Below are 18194 nucleotides of genomic sequence, written 5' to 3' on the forward strand. Positions count from 1 at the left end.
AAATAATCTTAATATCCGTCTAATTAATGTTTATTTTGATTCTCTATAAAAAACGTGTCTCGGTTGTAAAAGACTCATTGGGCGCTCCATAGCTGCGGGCGGATTGAATCGCGGCCGGATTTAAGCGCGGCGGCCGGAGTGAAGCGCGGCCGGAGTGATCTGTGTGTGCGACGTGCGTGTATTTTCATTTAATCTTACCTTGTACAAGAAATAAAATGGAATTAGACCTATGCCTCCTTCAAATCACTGTTATTATATCAATCGCAGTCATTACAGCAGCTCCGGTTGAAATAAATCATCATGTGGTGGTAAGTCACAGTCTACTGTCAGTGTCACAGGTGTTGAGTAGTAGGGGTCATGCTAATCTTTGCCGGGTAGGGTTTTATGATATATTGAATGTTATCAGGTACATGCTAAAGCTACTAGCTAGGCTAGGCTAGGCCAGGCCTAACTTAGTCTAGGCTAGGCCTAACATAATATTTAATGTTTTTTGTGATATTTACTTAATTTAATTGTACGTTCTATACATTTTTTAATGTAAAACTGTCAAAATGCTGATTGTGTTTTGACCGAAAATGGAGACCGCCCTCGAGCCCAACATATTAATTAGACTAATTAGACAATCAGGCGCATTATAAAAATTGCAGTGGCTGCATCTATGGCTATTTATTGACCCTACGGCCCTCGTAACCCAAAACAAACACATCCCTCTACTACTAGGAAAATGGTGAGAAAAGATGATGGCCAATAAAGAAGATGATGACTAAAAAAAAAAGAAAAAGATACCAACTGTAACTGCCCTAAAAATAATGCGAGTGATATTCGTTATTCAAGTCCAACACCCAAGGTGCTCCTGTATTCCTGTTTCTTGAATGTGAACCAGATTACTAAAACAAAACATAACAATGACCTATAAATGCATGTCTAGCAATATGTGTGGCTCCTTAACCCTTTCACCTCTATGCGTAATGTATATTTTAATAAATTGCAAAATACTAATTGAGATAATTGTGTAATTATTTTTGTGGTGTGTGATGGGCAAAGGGTTAGTCTATTGTTAGGTATAAAAACAAATGTAATTTGCATATTGATGACGTCATGTGACGTCATTACAGGTATTTTGGATTTCGTGTTTTTTATCAAATCAATGATAAAAACTATATTTTCTATAAGAAATTCTTATGGAATACGTTTTTCCAACTGGATATTGATAAAGATACGTATAACAAATAAAAATATTTAAAAAAATTGAATTATTTTTATTGTTTTATAAAAAGTATGCACAAATCAAAGTTTTGGGGCAAAATCGTGAAAATAATGACATTTTCCAAAAATTCACTATACGGTAGTACAAAACTAACTATTGTTTCAGATTTTTTTTTTTTGCGTGTTGTGATAAACACAATGTTGCCCTATTGGGGCTGGTAAATTTTGGTTACTTTCAAAATGGCCGCCATTACGCTACTCAAAACAACTTTCCAAGATAGAATACTATTATATACACTATACTATACATAATATAACTATAGAGGGCGCATGATTTTCAAGACAATAATACAGCTATAGAGGGCCGTTTTTTTTGCTGGAAAAATTTTTTAATGATCCCAAATGGTCCCAAAATTTTATGGAATGTAATTAAAGTCACTAGCTGTGATCATACATCCTCTCCTCTCTAATGCTAGATACCTCCTCACATGGTCCTAAAATGACGTCATTTTCTTAATAATGTGTGAATGTTTTTAAATTGGGTATGCTCAAGAGGTGCGAAAGTGCAGTTAACGCAGGCCTAGACCTACAAAATTATGTACGACGGTACGTTGTATATGCTAAAAATATATCTAGCAAACGAACACTCGTATCGTTGTTGAACGTGCAGATAATATAGGCCAAAGCACAGGGAAAAGCGTTTCTGTTGGGGGAGAAATTTATACCATCCCGGCTCAATTATTTATTACCCAACAACACAGAAGCCGGCGACCGGCCTTGCTGTTTATATAGTCCGCAATAAATGCACGTGTTTGTTTAGCTAAATCCTCGTTAGACTCTACCATTTCCCGAATGTTATTTTGTTTACTCTACTGACGCACTGCACGCACGAGGAAACTTTATTAAGGGTAAAATATGAAACTACATTATTGGAGCCTAAAATGCATAACGCATAAATATTGATTTCGATAAGATCATTCATTGAAGACTATGTTTGTTTTGAATCTGAAAAGTACACCCCTATCGAAAAATAGACAATCCCGGTAAATAGCCGACAGTCGGCTGTCGAGTCGTCAATCGTTTGTGCAGCGCAACACGTGATAGTTTGCGTAGACTCCATCATCCATGTGTCGTGTAATGTCTGTCTCTCTGTGCAGTATACCTCCATCATATTGAAATAACAAAGAGACGCCTGGTACAACGAAACAAGTTGACGAAAATGGAGCTTGAAGTAAACAACATTATAACGAACAAAATAAATGCTTGAAGATCGACAAATGGACCTTTTAGTTGGACTTTATGCTTTTTCCAAAATGATTATTTGATTATCTATTTTATCATACCAAAATGGCTAAAGTAGCCGTTTTATTTTTCGCCAATCTGGAAACGTTTTCGCCCATGGCGACTTGGCGATCGGCCAGTGCGAGCCCAGGCCATCCGACTGGCTTTACAATGCACCGATATTCATAACATAACATAACACATTAGTATTTTATCAAAAGCCATAGGGAACTGCTGCGTTGATGTTTTTGAGAAAATTGAAAACTATCAACATGTAAGTGAATAAGAAGCAAATAAACACAAAAACAAAACCATTTATTATTTTTAATTTTGTGATGAAAAACTTGATCCAGGCATGCTGATAGAGGCTGTTGTGACTGTTATCGCGACAGGCCGGTGAGGCTGCATTAAATAGGCCTAACATTTTTGCATGCGGTCATGTTTTTATTTTTGTTGTTGTTTTTGTTTTATTGTTTGCAAATTACAATTTAGATTTTTCATCCAACCTACACATTTATTTGATGTATTTACCAAAAAATTTAGCGATTTTAATGGATTTTAGATTTGCAATTTTGCGTTAAAAAAATCAACAATTTTATGTTGTTGTTAGAGGGCTTTTTGCGCATGTTTTTCCCATTGTCTAAAAAATGCCCAAAAAGTCTTTAAATGATTCGTAACTTTTGAGTGTGTGAATTGACTTCTTTTTTTGCATTGCATAGAATGTAATACAGTATGTATTTTAGTAAGGTTATTTATATTGACAGGTAGGTATTTCTGAAATTCAACATAAAATATTGTTTAAAAATGTTAAAATGTGAAAAAAATATATATATTGTGTTAATAAACTTTGTGAGTATTGTTAAATATTATTTTTCGTAAGTTTACATTTTTTTTATAATTCTACTATTTAAATTTATAATTGTAATCATATATTATTTTAATTGATTTTTGAAGCGCCAAAACTAAAAATTAAGCCTGTGCGTATTATGTGTTCGATTCCATTTCGAGCGCCGGGCCGGACGTAGACGCGGCTGCGCCTACAAGTTAAGTTACTGTATATAGGCCTAACGCCTAGATTTTTTTCCTTTTTTTTATTCCTGATATTTTATTACAAAAAATACATTACCGTAATACAAAATAATAACAAATATGATCCTCCGTCACCAAAGATTGTATAGCGCCCCGGGCGTAAGATAGATAACTGCGCAAGATATTTGTAATCCCTTGGAGGCCATTCCGGCGGACAACTTTAAACCGGGTACTGTAAGTCGTTGTCAAGGCAATATTGTACTACAATGTTTTGGTCAAAGACGGAGTTGTCTAATGTCTAGTTGTCAATGTAAAGTAAACAAAGGAAACTTTTATTTTACTTGGTTTACTGTACATAATTTCTTCCCTTTTTTGTGAATCAACCCTCAAGATGGTTAACTACAGAAACTTCAAGGCGGACCGCAAAATTTGAACCATTTAGATATTACGGTAAATCGAAATAGAAGGTGCTATGTTAAATGCATTAAAATGTGTCATTTTTGTTAAAACATGTTGAATTGTACAAAATAAAACCTCCAGAAATTAACTTGGGTTGGAACGTCTTCAAGTTGTACCTACTGTACAGTAGTTTGCTAGATATTATATCAACTGATCTGATTTAAGGCTAGTGTTTATCAAATTAAATTAGTCGAAATGATGACACAGTAGGCTAAAACCTTTACCCAGCTGCAATTTTGTTTTCTAGAAAAGATCTGTTTGCAAAGATTTTATATGTCCTCCCGGATATGAGTGCTGTGAGGATATAGATTTATGCGGTGGAGCTAATTGTCAACCATGTATAGGTATGCTATTTATTTAAATAATACGGCGTGGCTAGAGATACCGTACCATATCTTATGTTCTGGCTGCTAAATGTAAGTAAATGGCTTACGTCATGGCTATCTAATAATAAATGATTAGTTCGTGACTAATGTAATAATAATGTTGCTAGGTTGTCAACATGGCCCTAGGCTAGGTTAATTTAGCCTAGGCCTGGCCGTAGTATGCAGGGGCGGTCGCAGGACTATTTTAAGGGGGTTGCCCAAGGGTCACCAGAGGGCCGTAGATATTGAGTATTTGAATTTGTCATTTAACAAAAATTCGATGGAATTTCTCGCACATAAAATTCATGATAAATAGAAATGAGACTTTGGCTACAGTAGCAAACAGATCGTATCACGCCTGTTTTTTCCGCTGGGAAAACACAAGCGACAAACAATAGGCATTTTTTTCGTACAATGCGAAATTCAAAGGAGATCCCAGACGAAGGTACTTCCGGTAATGTGATAGATTCTAGCAATTAAAATCATTAATACAATTATTATTATTATTAATTAATAATTAAAACAATTTAGAAAAAAAGGTGAAGCTGCATCATTTTTGTCTCATTAAAAAGATTCATTCGGTTGGAATTACAAATAAAATGTAATAGTTAATTATATCTCAACCGTAATAGTAAATAACGATTATTTATTTACTTGACGTTTCGCCCACTATCAGTTGGCTTTCTCAAAGTGTAGTGACACGTATGTCACAGTTGACCTCTAGATGACGGGGTCAACACATTGGTCCACACTTGAATTTGTACCCGCCCTCATCTCTATTAAAATTGGGGATCTTCCTGATCCAGATGGATTCCTTAACCCAGCGTCTTAATCTGCACTATGTTTGTGTTGCATGCTGTTTGGTGGTTTGTTGCACTGAATAATGATGTAAAAAATGAATTGCCATTCCTATTGGATAGCCATGACATACCATTTACCATACAGATAGAAGATAAGCCATATCTCTAGCCACAGCATAATAAATTAAAATATTATAAAATTATAGACTATAAGAAAGTTAATAGCATTTATGATTGCTGCTCTTGGCAAGCAAATAATTGTTCAATTTTGTTCAGTCATTGTAGCATTTTGTTAGGAGCTTGGATGCATAGTAACACACTTTTACTTAATTTTCTTATCTCAATAGATGGCACATTCTCTTCTGGTAGAGAAATCTGCCAAAATTGTAGCAATTGCCTTCAAGGTGAAAAAATGATTGAAGTGTGTACTCGTACAAGTGACACGATTTGTGAATGCCCTGCTGGCAATTATATAACCAGTTATAGAGTCTGCAAGCCATGTAGCACATGCAGTGAGGGAGAAGACTGTGGAAAGTGTCAACTCACAATAACAATAAGATCAACGTTAATAACCGCAAAAACAGCAGTACCTGGTATGTTTCAAATGACCTCTTTTCTTTAGTATTCTTCTTTCTTTCTCACATATCTTTAAAATGTGTAAACATACATTTCACAACTTTGTCAAAATATGTATCTTTACATGTTTTGAAATTGCTATCTTTATATGTAGTATCGTCGTTGAAAATTAATTATTATATAATTATTTTCTTTTGGCATAATCTTTTTCTATTGTGCAATATTCTAATATGACATGCACGTGGTGTTTGTTCTGCTTCAAAGTGTTCAAAATCGATTTTTTTTTAATGTCTTCAATTTTGTTTTGTTGATTTGTCTTCAATTCATTATTTTATTTTGTAACATTTTTTTTACTGCATATCGTTTGATTTATTATTTTTTATTTTACAGCAAGTGAGACGTCTATAGCCAAACATGGATCACCTTGTCAGTGCAACTGTAAACAAGATACCATGGTACCATGGTATTATCTGCTTCTAACGGCTGTTTGCAGTCCAGGTAATGAACTTACACTGTACTATGATTATAATATTGTATAATAATTCTTTCTGTAGACCAGGGGTCGGATTTATCAAACTTGCTTATCTTTAATTTGCCTTGAATCCTTGATTTTGCAAAAATGTTTGTGAGGTGCTCAGGTACTTTGTCCGATTATGGCTACGGCCCTGTAGCCAGAGGTTTCTTTAAAATTATTGTAAATTTTCAAAAATGTATCAACCCAAGGTGTAATAGACAAGGCAGTAGTAGTAGTAGTACTGTATGACTAAAGTTTATAATAATCAAAAGTGTTTTTTTCTGTTATTTGTTCAATTAACTATGACTATATTACACAGTCCAGTCCAATGCAATCTGTCCAGGTGCATGTTTTACTTGTGGTTTTATATTTCTAGTGATTGTACATGCCATCTTGAAATGGGGTAAAAAGATTGTTTGTTGGTGGACTAGGGATTCTAAGCAATATTACGCAGATAACTGTTCATGTTGTCCATGTAAGCTATGTTTCCATTGTGTTATTTTAGATTTTTAAAGGAATACAGTTCCTGAAAGATTTATAGTTGGGCAGTAACTGTTTCTACAAGCATTCATACTTTTGGGAAAATTTAAAGTGGAGCTCCACCCAGAAAATTACTATTTTTCATACATTTCAACTATTATTTAAAAATATCATCCCTCATACTCCATATTTTTTTGGAATTTTTTTCAATGAGAACGATTTTCTAGAAAATCACGCCTTTTTGAGTTTTGGGGGGATACCTTGTAATTTCCTATTCATTTACATGCAAAAGGGGGGTATATTTGAATAATCCTAAAAAATTAATTTCTTCACTAAAAAAAAATTTTAAAAGTATTTTTATGTAATTTTTCCAGATCTTTCTATTTCTGGTATTTTTATCGCGTATACATTGCGCAATTTTGCGTAAATAGACACTTTCCCCCGTTCGGGTCCAATTTGGGTTTTTTATTTTGCTAGGGAGTCTGATCACGTGACATTTTTTCACAATCACACTTACTGCAGCTGGCGATCTGTTATTTTGTCGCGATGTTATTTTTGACGGGCGAAAAGTATATTGAAACATTCTGAATGTGACCCTATCATGTTTCAGTGTAATAATGTGATTATGAGACTATTACTAAAATGTCAAATTTAACGAGATTTGAGAAAGACGTGGCTATATATTCAATAAAGCTAGGCCTAGGCCTACTAGAGTGTAGGTATGTACCGATGCTGCTTGGCCTCTATCTAGCTAGGCTGACAGCAGTGAAGTTTGTTCTGTTGACACCCAACTTCGGCCTACCCATGGGCCACGATAGGGTGCCTGAAAAGTTGCTATTCAGTCAGGCCTAAGCTTCCACATCGGTCATCGCTTTACTACTCTTGTTCTGTATAGGATTTTTTGTTTCACAATTCTTGTGAATGTGCGAGAAAACCCAGGAATGATAAATGGGGCGAAATGACCAAGCATTTTCAAACCCATGAATGCCATTATAGGCTTAGACAAAAATTCAAGGCTAGCTAGGCTGAGCAGACGGCTTAGCTAGGCCTAGCCCTAGCTTAAAGTTAATAAGCAATCTGATAAGATTATTATGCTGTTGTTGTACATTGCAAATCATGAGGTTATACATGTAAATTATACTGACATTTTTATCGGAAATATTACTTAGGCCTAAACAAATCGTATTAATTGTGTGTATAAAATTTATTCCCCATTTTTCGACACATAATTTACCAAAGGGGAGAGAGTTCACCGGCGACTAAAACGCGTCAGTCGCTAAGTGTAACACGTTTCGCGACGTATTGTAAACTAATAACCCCTAAGTTACTGAAAAAGTGTAATGTATTGTTACGACCACTTTTGGCCTAGGCCGAAATACCTAAATAAATAGCAACAACGAGGCTTGGAACAAACAATAGTCGACACTCAGAGTATTATGCAAAGAGCACGAGCTCCATTTATTTCCTTTCACGAAGCACAAAATACATAACAACACAATTATAGATACGTATGATACCAAGTGGTTGGTTTGCCTGGCCATCTGTACACATCACAACCTCCCCATTCTTATTGTCCTGCCTTGCTTCCAGTCTCAAGCACAGTTCTAACCGCAAGCGTCCTTAGCTGGCCCTCTCCTGAGTGACTTCCTTCTTTGTATCACACACCCAGCACAGCTTTCCAAAATACCGCGCACCACCATGCTCCATTCTGATTCGTCCACTTGACCACCGACGACTTGATTCATTTGCATGCGACATGTGACACCTGACTCTCGTCACACGTAACACTCTCCCCCTTAAAGTTAGTTTTTCGTCAGGAAAACTTTTGGTGCCTCCTCACCAACCACTGGTATTTACAAAAACATCTCTAATTTATTACACAATTTCAATTTCACATTACATCATATATTTTCATTTTATTCATCTATTTTTTTTTTTTTTAACACTTCCATTTTTATTACATTTCCTACTTTTCTTTACCTTAGGGCTACATATCACTATTTTAACTTGTATTATTTACTATTTTTTTTTTTACACAAGTATACATACATTATTCTTAATTTTACACATCTATATTCATTTGCATTACATTCTTAATATTTATATTCATTTGCATTACATTCATAATATTTATATTCATTTGCATTACATTCATAATATTTATATTCATTTGCATTACATTCATAATATTGTTCACACCCCACGAGACAGAGCATCGGCAATCACATTTTCCTTTCCTTTAACATGCTTAATCTCAACATTGTATTCTTGTAAAGTTAGTCCCCACCTCAGCAACCGCTGATTTTTATTTCGCATTTTATAAATAAAGGTAAGTGGGTTGTGGTCAGTGAACACAAGTATTGGGTCTACGGTAGTGCTTAGATATACATCAAAATGCGTTAACGACTCCAATAGTGCCAGACATTCTTTCTCAATAGTCGAATAATTCATTTGGTGTTTACTTAATTTTCTAGAAAAATAACATACGGGACATTCTATCCCATCAACGTTCTTCTGCATGAGAACGCTACCAATCCCCACATCACAGGCGTCTACATACAAACGGAATTGTTTCTTAAAATCCGGTGCTATAAGGATTGGTTCACACATTAGCATAGACTTAATTTTCCTAAAGGCACTTTCACATATATCCGACCACTTAAATTTTACATTCTTCTTAAGCAATTCTGTAAGAGGACCTGCTACGCTAGAAAAATTGGGACAAAACTTCCGATAGTACCCCACCATCCCTAAAAACCTCATCAACGATTTTTTGTTTGTGGGTGCTGGGTACCGATAAATACTCTCAACCTTAGCCCTGATGGGTCTAACCCTTCCCTGCCCCACAACATGACCAAGATACGTAACCGTAGCATGACAGAATTCACTCTTACTTAAGTTTACAGTTAGGTTTGCTTGTGACAAAGCTTTAAACATTTCATTTAACTGTTGCATGTGTTGCTCCCAAGTTTGACTGTATACAATCAGGTCATCAACATACGCCTCGCAGCCTTCTACGTTAGCTACAAGTCGATTTACCATTCGTTGAAATGTCGCGGGCGCATTCTTAAGGCCAAACGGCATCACCCTGTATTGATAAAGCCCGAACGGGGTACAGAACGCAGAAATTTCCTGGGCGCGCGGCGTTAGTGGCACTTGCCAGTAGCCTTTTAAAAGGTCAAATTTACTAACAAATTTTGCGTTCCCCACCTTATCTATTAAATCTTCAATTCTCGGAATTGGATACGAGTCTGTTTTTGAACAACGATTAACTGCTCGCATATCCGCCACGAGTCTATATGAACCATCAGACTTGGGAACAAGCATGCATGGCGAACTCCAGTCGCTTTTACTAAGCTCAATTATACTATTTTTTAACATATATTCAATTTCCTTATGGAGATACTTCATTTTAATTGGATTCACCCTGTAAGGATGTTGCTTAATAGGTTGTGTATCCCCAACAATGATATCATGGATTGCAGCATTTGTTACACTAGGGGTGTCAGAAAAGATACCGTTCCATTTATTCACAAGTGTACTCAATTGACTCTGTTGTTCTATTGATAAATGAGTTAACTTTTGTTGTAAATTGTTCATTACATCAGAGTTGCTTAGTTTTAAATCATATTCCTTGCCCTTTTCTTTTAAATCATTGTGAGAGCCACCGTCATTGTTACAAGCTACAGCCGCACAATTTGGTTTTACATCGCGAGAAACATGTTCGGCATATTCTTTAAGCATATTAATGTGACATAATTGTCTACTCTTCCGTCTCCCTGGTGTATTTATGACATAATTTAGATCATTTATTTTTGAGTCGATTTCGTATGGACCGTGAAATCGCGCTTGCATTGGGCTCCCCTGAATGGGAAACAACGCCAAAACCTTGTCCCCAGGTTTAAAAACCCTGCTTTTTGCATTTTTATCATACCAAGTTTTCATCTTAGTTTGTGCTTTTACTAAATTTGCTTTAGCAATGACGGTCGCCCTGTTAAGTTTATGCCTAAAGTCACATACATAATCCAATAAATTTACATTATTTAGTTCTCCTTGGAGCCACTTGTCTTTCAGCAATTTTAATGGTCCCCGCACGGAGTGACCGAAGACCAACTGAAATGGGCTGAAACCTAATGTTTCTTGTACAGATTCTCTGGCTGCAAAAAGAACTAAATGTACCCCTTCGTCCCATTCCCTTTGAAACTCTACACTATATGCCCTTAACATGTTTTTTAACGTTTGGTGAAATCTTTCTATAGCACCTTGAGACTCTGGGTGATACGCACTAGATGTTGATTGCTCTATGCCCAATTGTAACATAATTTGTTGGAATAACCCTGATTTAAAATTAGTGCCCTGGTCAGATTGAATTGATGTAGGCAAACCAACTAATGTGAAGAATTTAATTAAAGCTTTGACTACCGTTGCTGCCTTAATATTTCTAAGTGGGACTGCTTCGGGAAAACGCGTAGAGCAGCACATAATAGTAAGGAGATATTGATTTCCGGACTTTGTTTTTGGCAATGGACCAACGCAATCTATCATAACTTTGCTGAATGGTTCCCCAAAAGCGGGTATTGGCTTAAGCGGTGCTACCGGAATTTTCTTATTTGGCTTTCCCACAACCTGGCATATGTGGCACAAACGGCAATAGCGTGATACTTCCTTTTTAAGAGATGGCCACCAGAAATGTTGAATAATTTTATCATGTGTTTTTCTAACACCCAAGTGCCCTGACATAGAGTTGTCATGGGCTATGCCTATTACATCGTCGTGATAGACTTTCGGGACTACAATTTGATGTACCACAGCCCACACATCATGTACCTGTGCATGACGTGGCCTCCATTTTCTCATAACAACGTTATTTTCTTTATAGAAGCAGACCGGTAGTTTTGCCGCCTCCTCCTTAGGTAACACCCTAGACCCCAATTTCTGTATAAATGAATCATCTTCTTGTTCCTTGATCAACATTTCTGTACTTAAAGGCTCTCTTTTTCTACTTTTGGGTTCACCTGACCCTACATTTAAGGAAGTGTCGCACTTTGTCTTTTTGATATCTTCACCTGGGTTATAAAATTCTAGATTTGACATGAATGTCCCCTCTAAATCTAATCCATCGTTATCGGACATTCTATCTTCAATTTTCTGTGTCATTGCACGTGTTACAGCGCAGGCGGGGTATTCCCAATCATTGTCGGGCGTACCAGTTTCACATAGCACATTAGACTCTTGTAGTGTGCGAGTTAAATTATCGTTAATCATTAATTCAGGTAACACCCTACCGCCAGCCAAATCATTACCCAAAAGCATATCAATACCCTTTACTGGAAGCTCCGGTACAACACCTATTATCGCTTCCCCTTTAACTAATTCAGAATCAATTATTACTTTGTGTAACGGGACATTAATAACATTCATCCCCACACCTCGAATTAACGCGGTCATACTCGTAGAACTACTTTTACCGAAAGAAAGAGCTCCTTCCAACATCATAGATTGGGCACAGCATGTATCTCGCATGACCCTAATGCGTTTAAAGCAATCATCACCTTTTAGCGATACCCGTGCCTCTGACATAAATGGTGCAAAATTTTCATTAGTTTTATTACATTCAATTTGCTTATTTACTTTTGAAATGTTGTTGGTGTCCCCTTTTAATGTAGCACATCCTACTGGAAGAGAAGATTTGTTACTTGAGTTACGTTTGAGAAAATAACATTGAGACATAACATGTCCTGGTTTTTTGCAATGGTAACATGTTAATACCTTAGGATTATCCCAACGCTTACTCTTAAACGGACTCTGTCTCTTAGTATCAGATACCCGTTTGTAATCACGTGGTTTATCCTCATGGTTAGGATTATTTATGTTTATCGCACTTAATTTATGAGTCAATGCATAGTCATCGGCATATACTGCTGCGTCTTTCAATGTATCAATTTTACGTTCATCAAGGTGAATTTTAATATCAACATGAATGCACCTTTTAAATTCTTCTATTAACATCATTTGCTTTAAATTATCATAATTCAATTCTACATCTTTAGAACTAACCCATCTATCAAACATTTGCTCTTTAACTCTGGCAAACTCCACATGCGTTTGTTCACACTGTATCCTCGCATTTCTAAATCTTTGTCGATAAGCTTCTGGCACAAGTTCGTAAGCACTGAGCACTGCTTTCTTCACTATTTCATAATCACTACATTCATGAAGGGGTAGAGCCGAATAAATTTCACGTGCTTTCCCTATGAAAACACTCTGTAACAGAAGGGTCCACTTTTCTGTCGGCCACTTCATACTGTACGCAATTTTTTCAAAGTGTTGAAAATATTCATCAACTTCGGTTTCCTGAAATTTTGGAACAAGCCTAATGTGTTTAGACGCATCGAAAGCATTAGGCGCACTAGCAACATTTACTTTTCCTTCTCTCTCTCTCTCAATAATGTCTCTTTCAATTTGGTACTGCAATTTCGCAAGCTCTAACTCTACATCTGCTTTTTGCTTTGCCCTCTCCATTTCCATTTCCATCATCATTCTCTCTTTATCAATTTCCATCTTAGCCATTTGTAACTCTAATTCTTTTAATTTTACAGCTTCACTCTCTACTTCCTCAACCACAATCACTTCCTTTAAACATGATTCTTCTAAGTATTCTTCTCTTACAAGGGTTTCAATTAATTTATTTTTAACAACTTGTTTTCTCGTAGACTGTTTTAAATGCAGATCAAAATACCTTCCCAACGCCAACAAATCTGGCTTTTTTAACGTATTAAATTTTTCCCAGGAAACACACTCTGCAAGGTATTTTTCAGCCTCAAACTCCATTATAAACAAATGGTTAAAAAAAATTACAATAGTGTAGCAGTGATTGTTTGTTCCAAACCCCGAGTGAGTCCGATAACTCCGGTTTTCCCGGACGAGCCCCCAATTTCTGTTACGACCACTTTTGGCCTAGGCCGAAATACCTAAATAAATAGCAACAACGAGGCTTGGAACAAACAATAGTCGACACTCAGAGTATTATGCAAAGAGCACGAGCTTCATTTTTTTTCTTTTCACGAAGCACAAAATACATAACAACACAATTATAGATACGTATGATACCAAGTGGTTGGTTTGCCTGGCCATCTGTACACATCACAACCTCCCCATTCTTATTGTCCTGCCTTGCTTCCAGTCTCAAGCACAGTTCTAACCGCAAGCGTCCTTAGCTGGCCCTCTCCTGAGTGACTTCCTTCTTTGTATCACACACCCAGCACAGCTTTCCAAAATACCGCGCACCACCATGCTCCATTCTGATTCGTCCACTTGACCACCGACGACTTGATTCATTTGCATGCGACATGTGACACCTGACTCTCGTCACACGTAACAGTATTAAAAAACACTATTTTCTGACCGATTTATTAGAAATGGGTTTTTGAAAAATATTTCCGTGTTTTCCCTGTTTTTTTTATATAATCACTTTCAATTAAATATACTTAAACATATTATAAGCTGAGAAAGTCTGAGTGTAGCTCCACTTTAAGCTTCTACTCAACTAATTACCGTAAAGCTTCTAATAGTAACCCTGTATTGTGTGCTTTTAGGGTGGATTACTAGTAATGGGTTCTTTACCTTTTTTTTGACACTAATTAAAAATAAATAAAGAACTACATCACAAGTAAACACAATTTGCTGATTTAACTTTATTAACTAAAGAAAAGAAGAAAGAAAAACATTAAAAAAATTTTGCAAAAATGTAAAAAAATTGGTAAAAAAAAATTTGTACTTGTTAAAAAATATAATTAAATAATATCAATCGATATTACTTTATAATAATGATTTCTTCTTCATATGTTGAATCATTTGTTTAAAAACAAGAATTGTTATGTTATTTTGCATTAGTAAATCAGATTTTATTACATATTTACTTTCGCTTGTGGAATGGTCAACCATTTTTTTACTTTATTATGCTTACAAAATAAATAAAATTACATAATGCAGAATGAGGTAAATTCATAGCAAATTTAATCAATTAATTTAAATGCAAATTAATAGCCTTGTTTATGCTGATTTTTAGCAGTTAAGCAAGTAAAAAATGTGTTGTTTTCTTTATAGCATGCTGCTGTTTTAGAGGTGGCCAGAAAGTGAATCAGCCAAATTCAGGTAAGAAGATTATTTTGTCATATTTGTATTATTTTATCAAAGAATCATTTGAGACCTTGAGATTGAGAGTGTGCGAGAGATGAAGTATAGGGTACAGGGAATTGTGTGAAGAAAACCATTGTAACATAAACAAAGATAATTACTCTTTTGTTGGTGTTGATTGATAAATCATGTTTTAAATTTGTTTAATTGTTTAAATATTGTTTCTAAAGGTCCTAATGGACCAAATGACCCTAATGGAAGGAATGACTCTGAGGCTAATGAAACAATTGAGCTAGACGAAATGAATGAGCAATATGAAAGAAACGAGCAGAATGAAACAATTCAGCCTAACGAAAGGAACGAGCCAAATGAAACAATTGAGCCTAACGAAAGGAACGAGCAGAATGAAATAATTGAGCCCAACGAAAGGAACGAGCCAAATGAAACAATTGAGCCTAACGAAAGGAACGAGCAGAATGAAATAATTGAGCCTAGCGAAAGTGGTGGTGGAGAAGAAGAACAACCTACCAAATGTTAATCAGTCACTTTCACTGTCAAATGTTGACTTAAATATGAATGGCAGAGAACAAAAGAGAGAAAAGTCAAAAAGACAAACGGTAAAAATACAGTAATACTAACACTATAAAATAAGTAAAACAGATTTAAGATAAATAGCTGACCTAAAACTACAATATGATAAAGGTTATTCCCTACTTTCTTTCTCATGCATGCAGTGAAGAAAAGCAAGTATATACAAATACTCGATTGTCTCTCGTTTTGAAAGCTTGTGGAAATATAAAATATATTTCCTTAGCGGGATTCTTGTTTAGGTTTACGTTTATTATCAAAGCACTAAAATTATAACCCTTCTTAAATTTCAGAAATTGGAAGAGGATGAACTGTTTAAGAAGACGTTGGCCATCTGTAAAGGTATTTATATACTGTAAAATGGTTGAATAAGTGCCACAAATGAATAAAAGTTGTTCAATCATACCAGAGAGGTATACCGTTAATTTACACCTCCCTGATCATACTTTTTATTTAATATTGCATTATGAAGACATACAGTACAGATAATAAATACTGCAACATTTGGACGTGTAGACTACGTTTCGTACGCGTGGCAACTTCGTAGATTTCGCGTGGCATAATCTACGCAAGCTAACATGCTACGCGTAGTCTACGAAGCGATAGCTTGGAGGGGAAATTCCAATGTTCAGATTATTGTGTACTGTGCTGCATGCACCACCACACGGAATTAGTTAACGAATTTGAATACTAGTTTTCATCAAATTTAAAATGCGAGTTAATTACTGTGAAGTAATAATAAATGTATTAATATTCTGTATTAATTACTGTGTGTTGTGTTAAAATGGGACATTTATTTTTATGAAAGAAGAACAAGTGTACATCTATCGCCGATCGGCCAACGTACGGACGGCGGTCGTTGTCAGTTTGTGTGAAATGGCCTCCGACTAGGCCAGGCCTAGCTAGCTAGCTAAAAAGGTAGGGTTACCTACCGACAGTTTAATTTAAAAATAAGTGGTATGCCTATATAGTAGACTACGTTACCTACGCGTGGCAAAAGTTGCAGTAGTTTTTATCTGTACTGTATTTCAAATTCTAGCAAAGTTATTTACTCCCTGACTGTATATGAATGATAAAGTAATTGTAATGTAAGCAAAAACTTGCATGATTTTTTAACTCCATTAAATTGTTTTGCTAAAATGAAAACTTTTAAAATATATTATTAACAAAAAGCAACTGCTCAATATTTTTATTAATATTTCTAATCTTTTTATATTATGATGTTATATTTAATTATTGATTCTGTTAATTTAGAAGAGTTGATAACCAGCTTTACTCAAGCTATAAAAAGACAAATATGCTATGCCCTAAACCCAGATAAGAGCTCATCGTGTCTACAAAACTGGCGAGAACTGGCTTTACTTCTAGGTATTGAAAAACACATCATGGAAAATTTACAGAATAAAATGGAGTCTGTTTTTGACAACTTAGCTGCTACAAATCCTGATGCAACAGTGAAGTGTTTTGTATGTAATCTGAAAAAATTGAAAAGGCCAGATGTTATAAAAATTGTGTACAATTATTTATTGGATGATGATGGGTCGCAAAATTGTTTCAGATGCTGAAACTTTTTATCAATTATAGTACACTGTTCTAAGATTCTCATTTTTGTAGAATCTACAAAACTGTACTTAACATCCTAATTTTGTACCTTTTTAATGTTTTTTTTTTCCTACCTTTTTAATGTTCTGTCATCAGTGTAACAGGATGAAAATTGATCAGTCTTAGGGTCTGATTCTGCTGAAAAAAATAAAAATAATCGATTTTAGTACCACAAACCACAGAATTGACCGCGTTGCAACTGAAAATGTTCTCCGGCGTTAATCGGTTATCTGGTAATCGCTTTTTAAAAATCACGTCATCCATACCCACAGCGCAGTTCAAGTTATGGAAGGCCGATGAGAGTTGGTTTGTTTACATCCTATCGCTGCCTAAAACTCTCATATGTAGGATTAAAAATTAAAAACTCGTACGTAAAGCTATATTATTTGTAAAATAAACAGCAGGCCTAAAAAAGGGCATGCAAAACATCGTTAGCCAGGACTGGTGGGATGTAACGGTGTCCTGGAGTCTCTCGGTATAATTCTCCCCCACAAAATAATAACATTTAACATTTGATTGTTATTATCTCATCATCGGTCCACATCGTTGTTTTGCTGATCGTCGTCGATCGCGCAAATAAACAGCATGATTTGTGAACAAGGGTTGCCATACTCTAAAGGTCAAAGTGTGGTCAATAATCGCTATTTGTGTTGCGGCTCAAAACTGCTCCGCAATAATCGGTTAAAACATGCGACGGATTGAGTGTTTTTGATCGTTTATTTTTTAATCGGTTATTTCATTTTGCACCGTTTCTGCTGCCCAAAAATAATCGATTAAAAAAATAAACGGTTAACAATCGATTATTTCTGCTCACCAGAAACCGGCCCTAAATGCCCCATTTGTATAAAAAAAGTTATTGTATTGTTAGCCATAATATATGTATAGAAATGAACTTTTTAATACTGATTGTGAATATTACAATGTTTACATTACATTTTTTTAAATATGTAAATATTTGTAAAATTATAATTTCATTATATTATTGTCTGAAATTTGTGACTATATTATTTATTTTTATACAAACACATTAACCGCAATTGCCAGATGAAATATTCAGTGTTTGTTTTTTATGAGCAATTATGGCAGTGACTGTACTCCATACATGATGCAATACACAGTATATTTAAACCAAATTACTGTACTATGTAAATAAAACAT

At 35.3% G+C, this 18194-nt stretch overlaps 1 protein-coding gene across 1 annotated transcript; it reads left to right on the forward strand.

The window, feature by feature from the left end:
- The first annotated feature begins 157 nt into the window (after window positions 1-157).
- Window positions 158-18194, forward strand: LOC140058869 (uncharacterized). The gene is made up of 9 exons (XM_072104638.1): window positions 158-308; window positions 4223-4319; window positions 5488-5733; window positions 6107-6214; window positions 6607-6705; window positions 14817-14864; window positions 15077-15463; window positions 15728-15776; window positions 16689-18194. The coding sequence occupies exons 1-7, from the start codon at window positions 216-218 to the stop codon at window positions 15382-15384; spliced, it is 999 nt and encodes a 332-aa protein (XP_071960739.1). The 5' UTR covers window positions 158-215; the 3' UTR covers window positions 15385-15463; window positions 15728-15776; window positions 16689-18194.

This window comes from Antedon mediterranea, chromosome 9, assembly GCF_964355755.1.
Source record: "Antedon mediterranea chromosome 9, ecAntMedi1.1, whole genome shotgun sequence".
Lineage (NCBI taxonomy): Eukaryota > Metazoa > Echinodermata > Crinoidea > Comatulida > Antedonidae > Antedon > Antedon mediterranea.

Bases quoted from the DNA above. Each gene is read 5' to 3' on its own strand.
- LOC140058869 (XM_072104638.1), top strand. From the start codon at position 216: ATGGAATTAGACCTATGCCTCCTTCAAATCACTGTTATTATATCAATC. The intron at 6,215-6,606 runs GTAATGAACTTA...TTATATTTCTAG, and splicing joins AACGGCTGTTTGCAGTCCAG to TGATTGTACATGCCATCTTG. The intron at 14,865-15,076 runs GTAAGAAGATTA...TTGTTTCTAAAG, and splicing joins AGTGAATCAGCCAAATTCAG to GTCCTAATGGACCAAATGAC.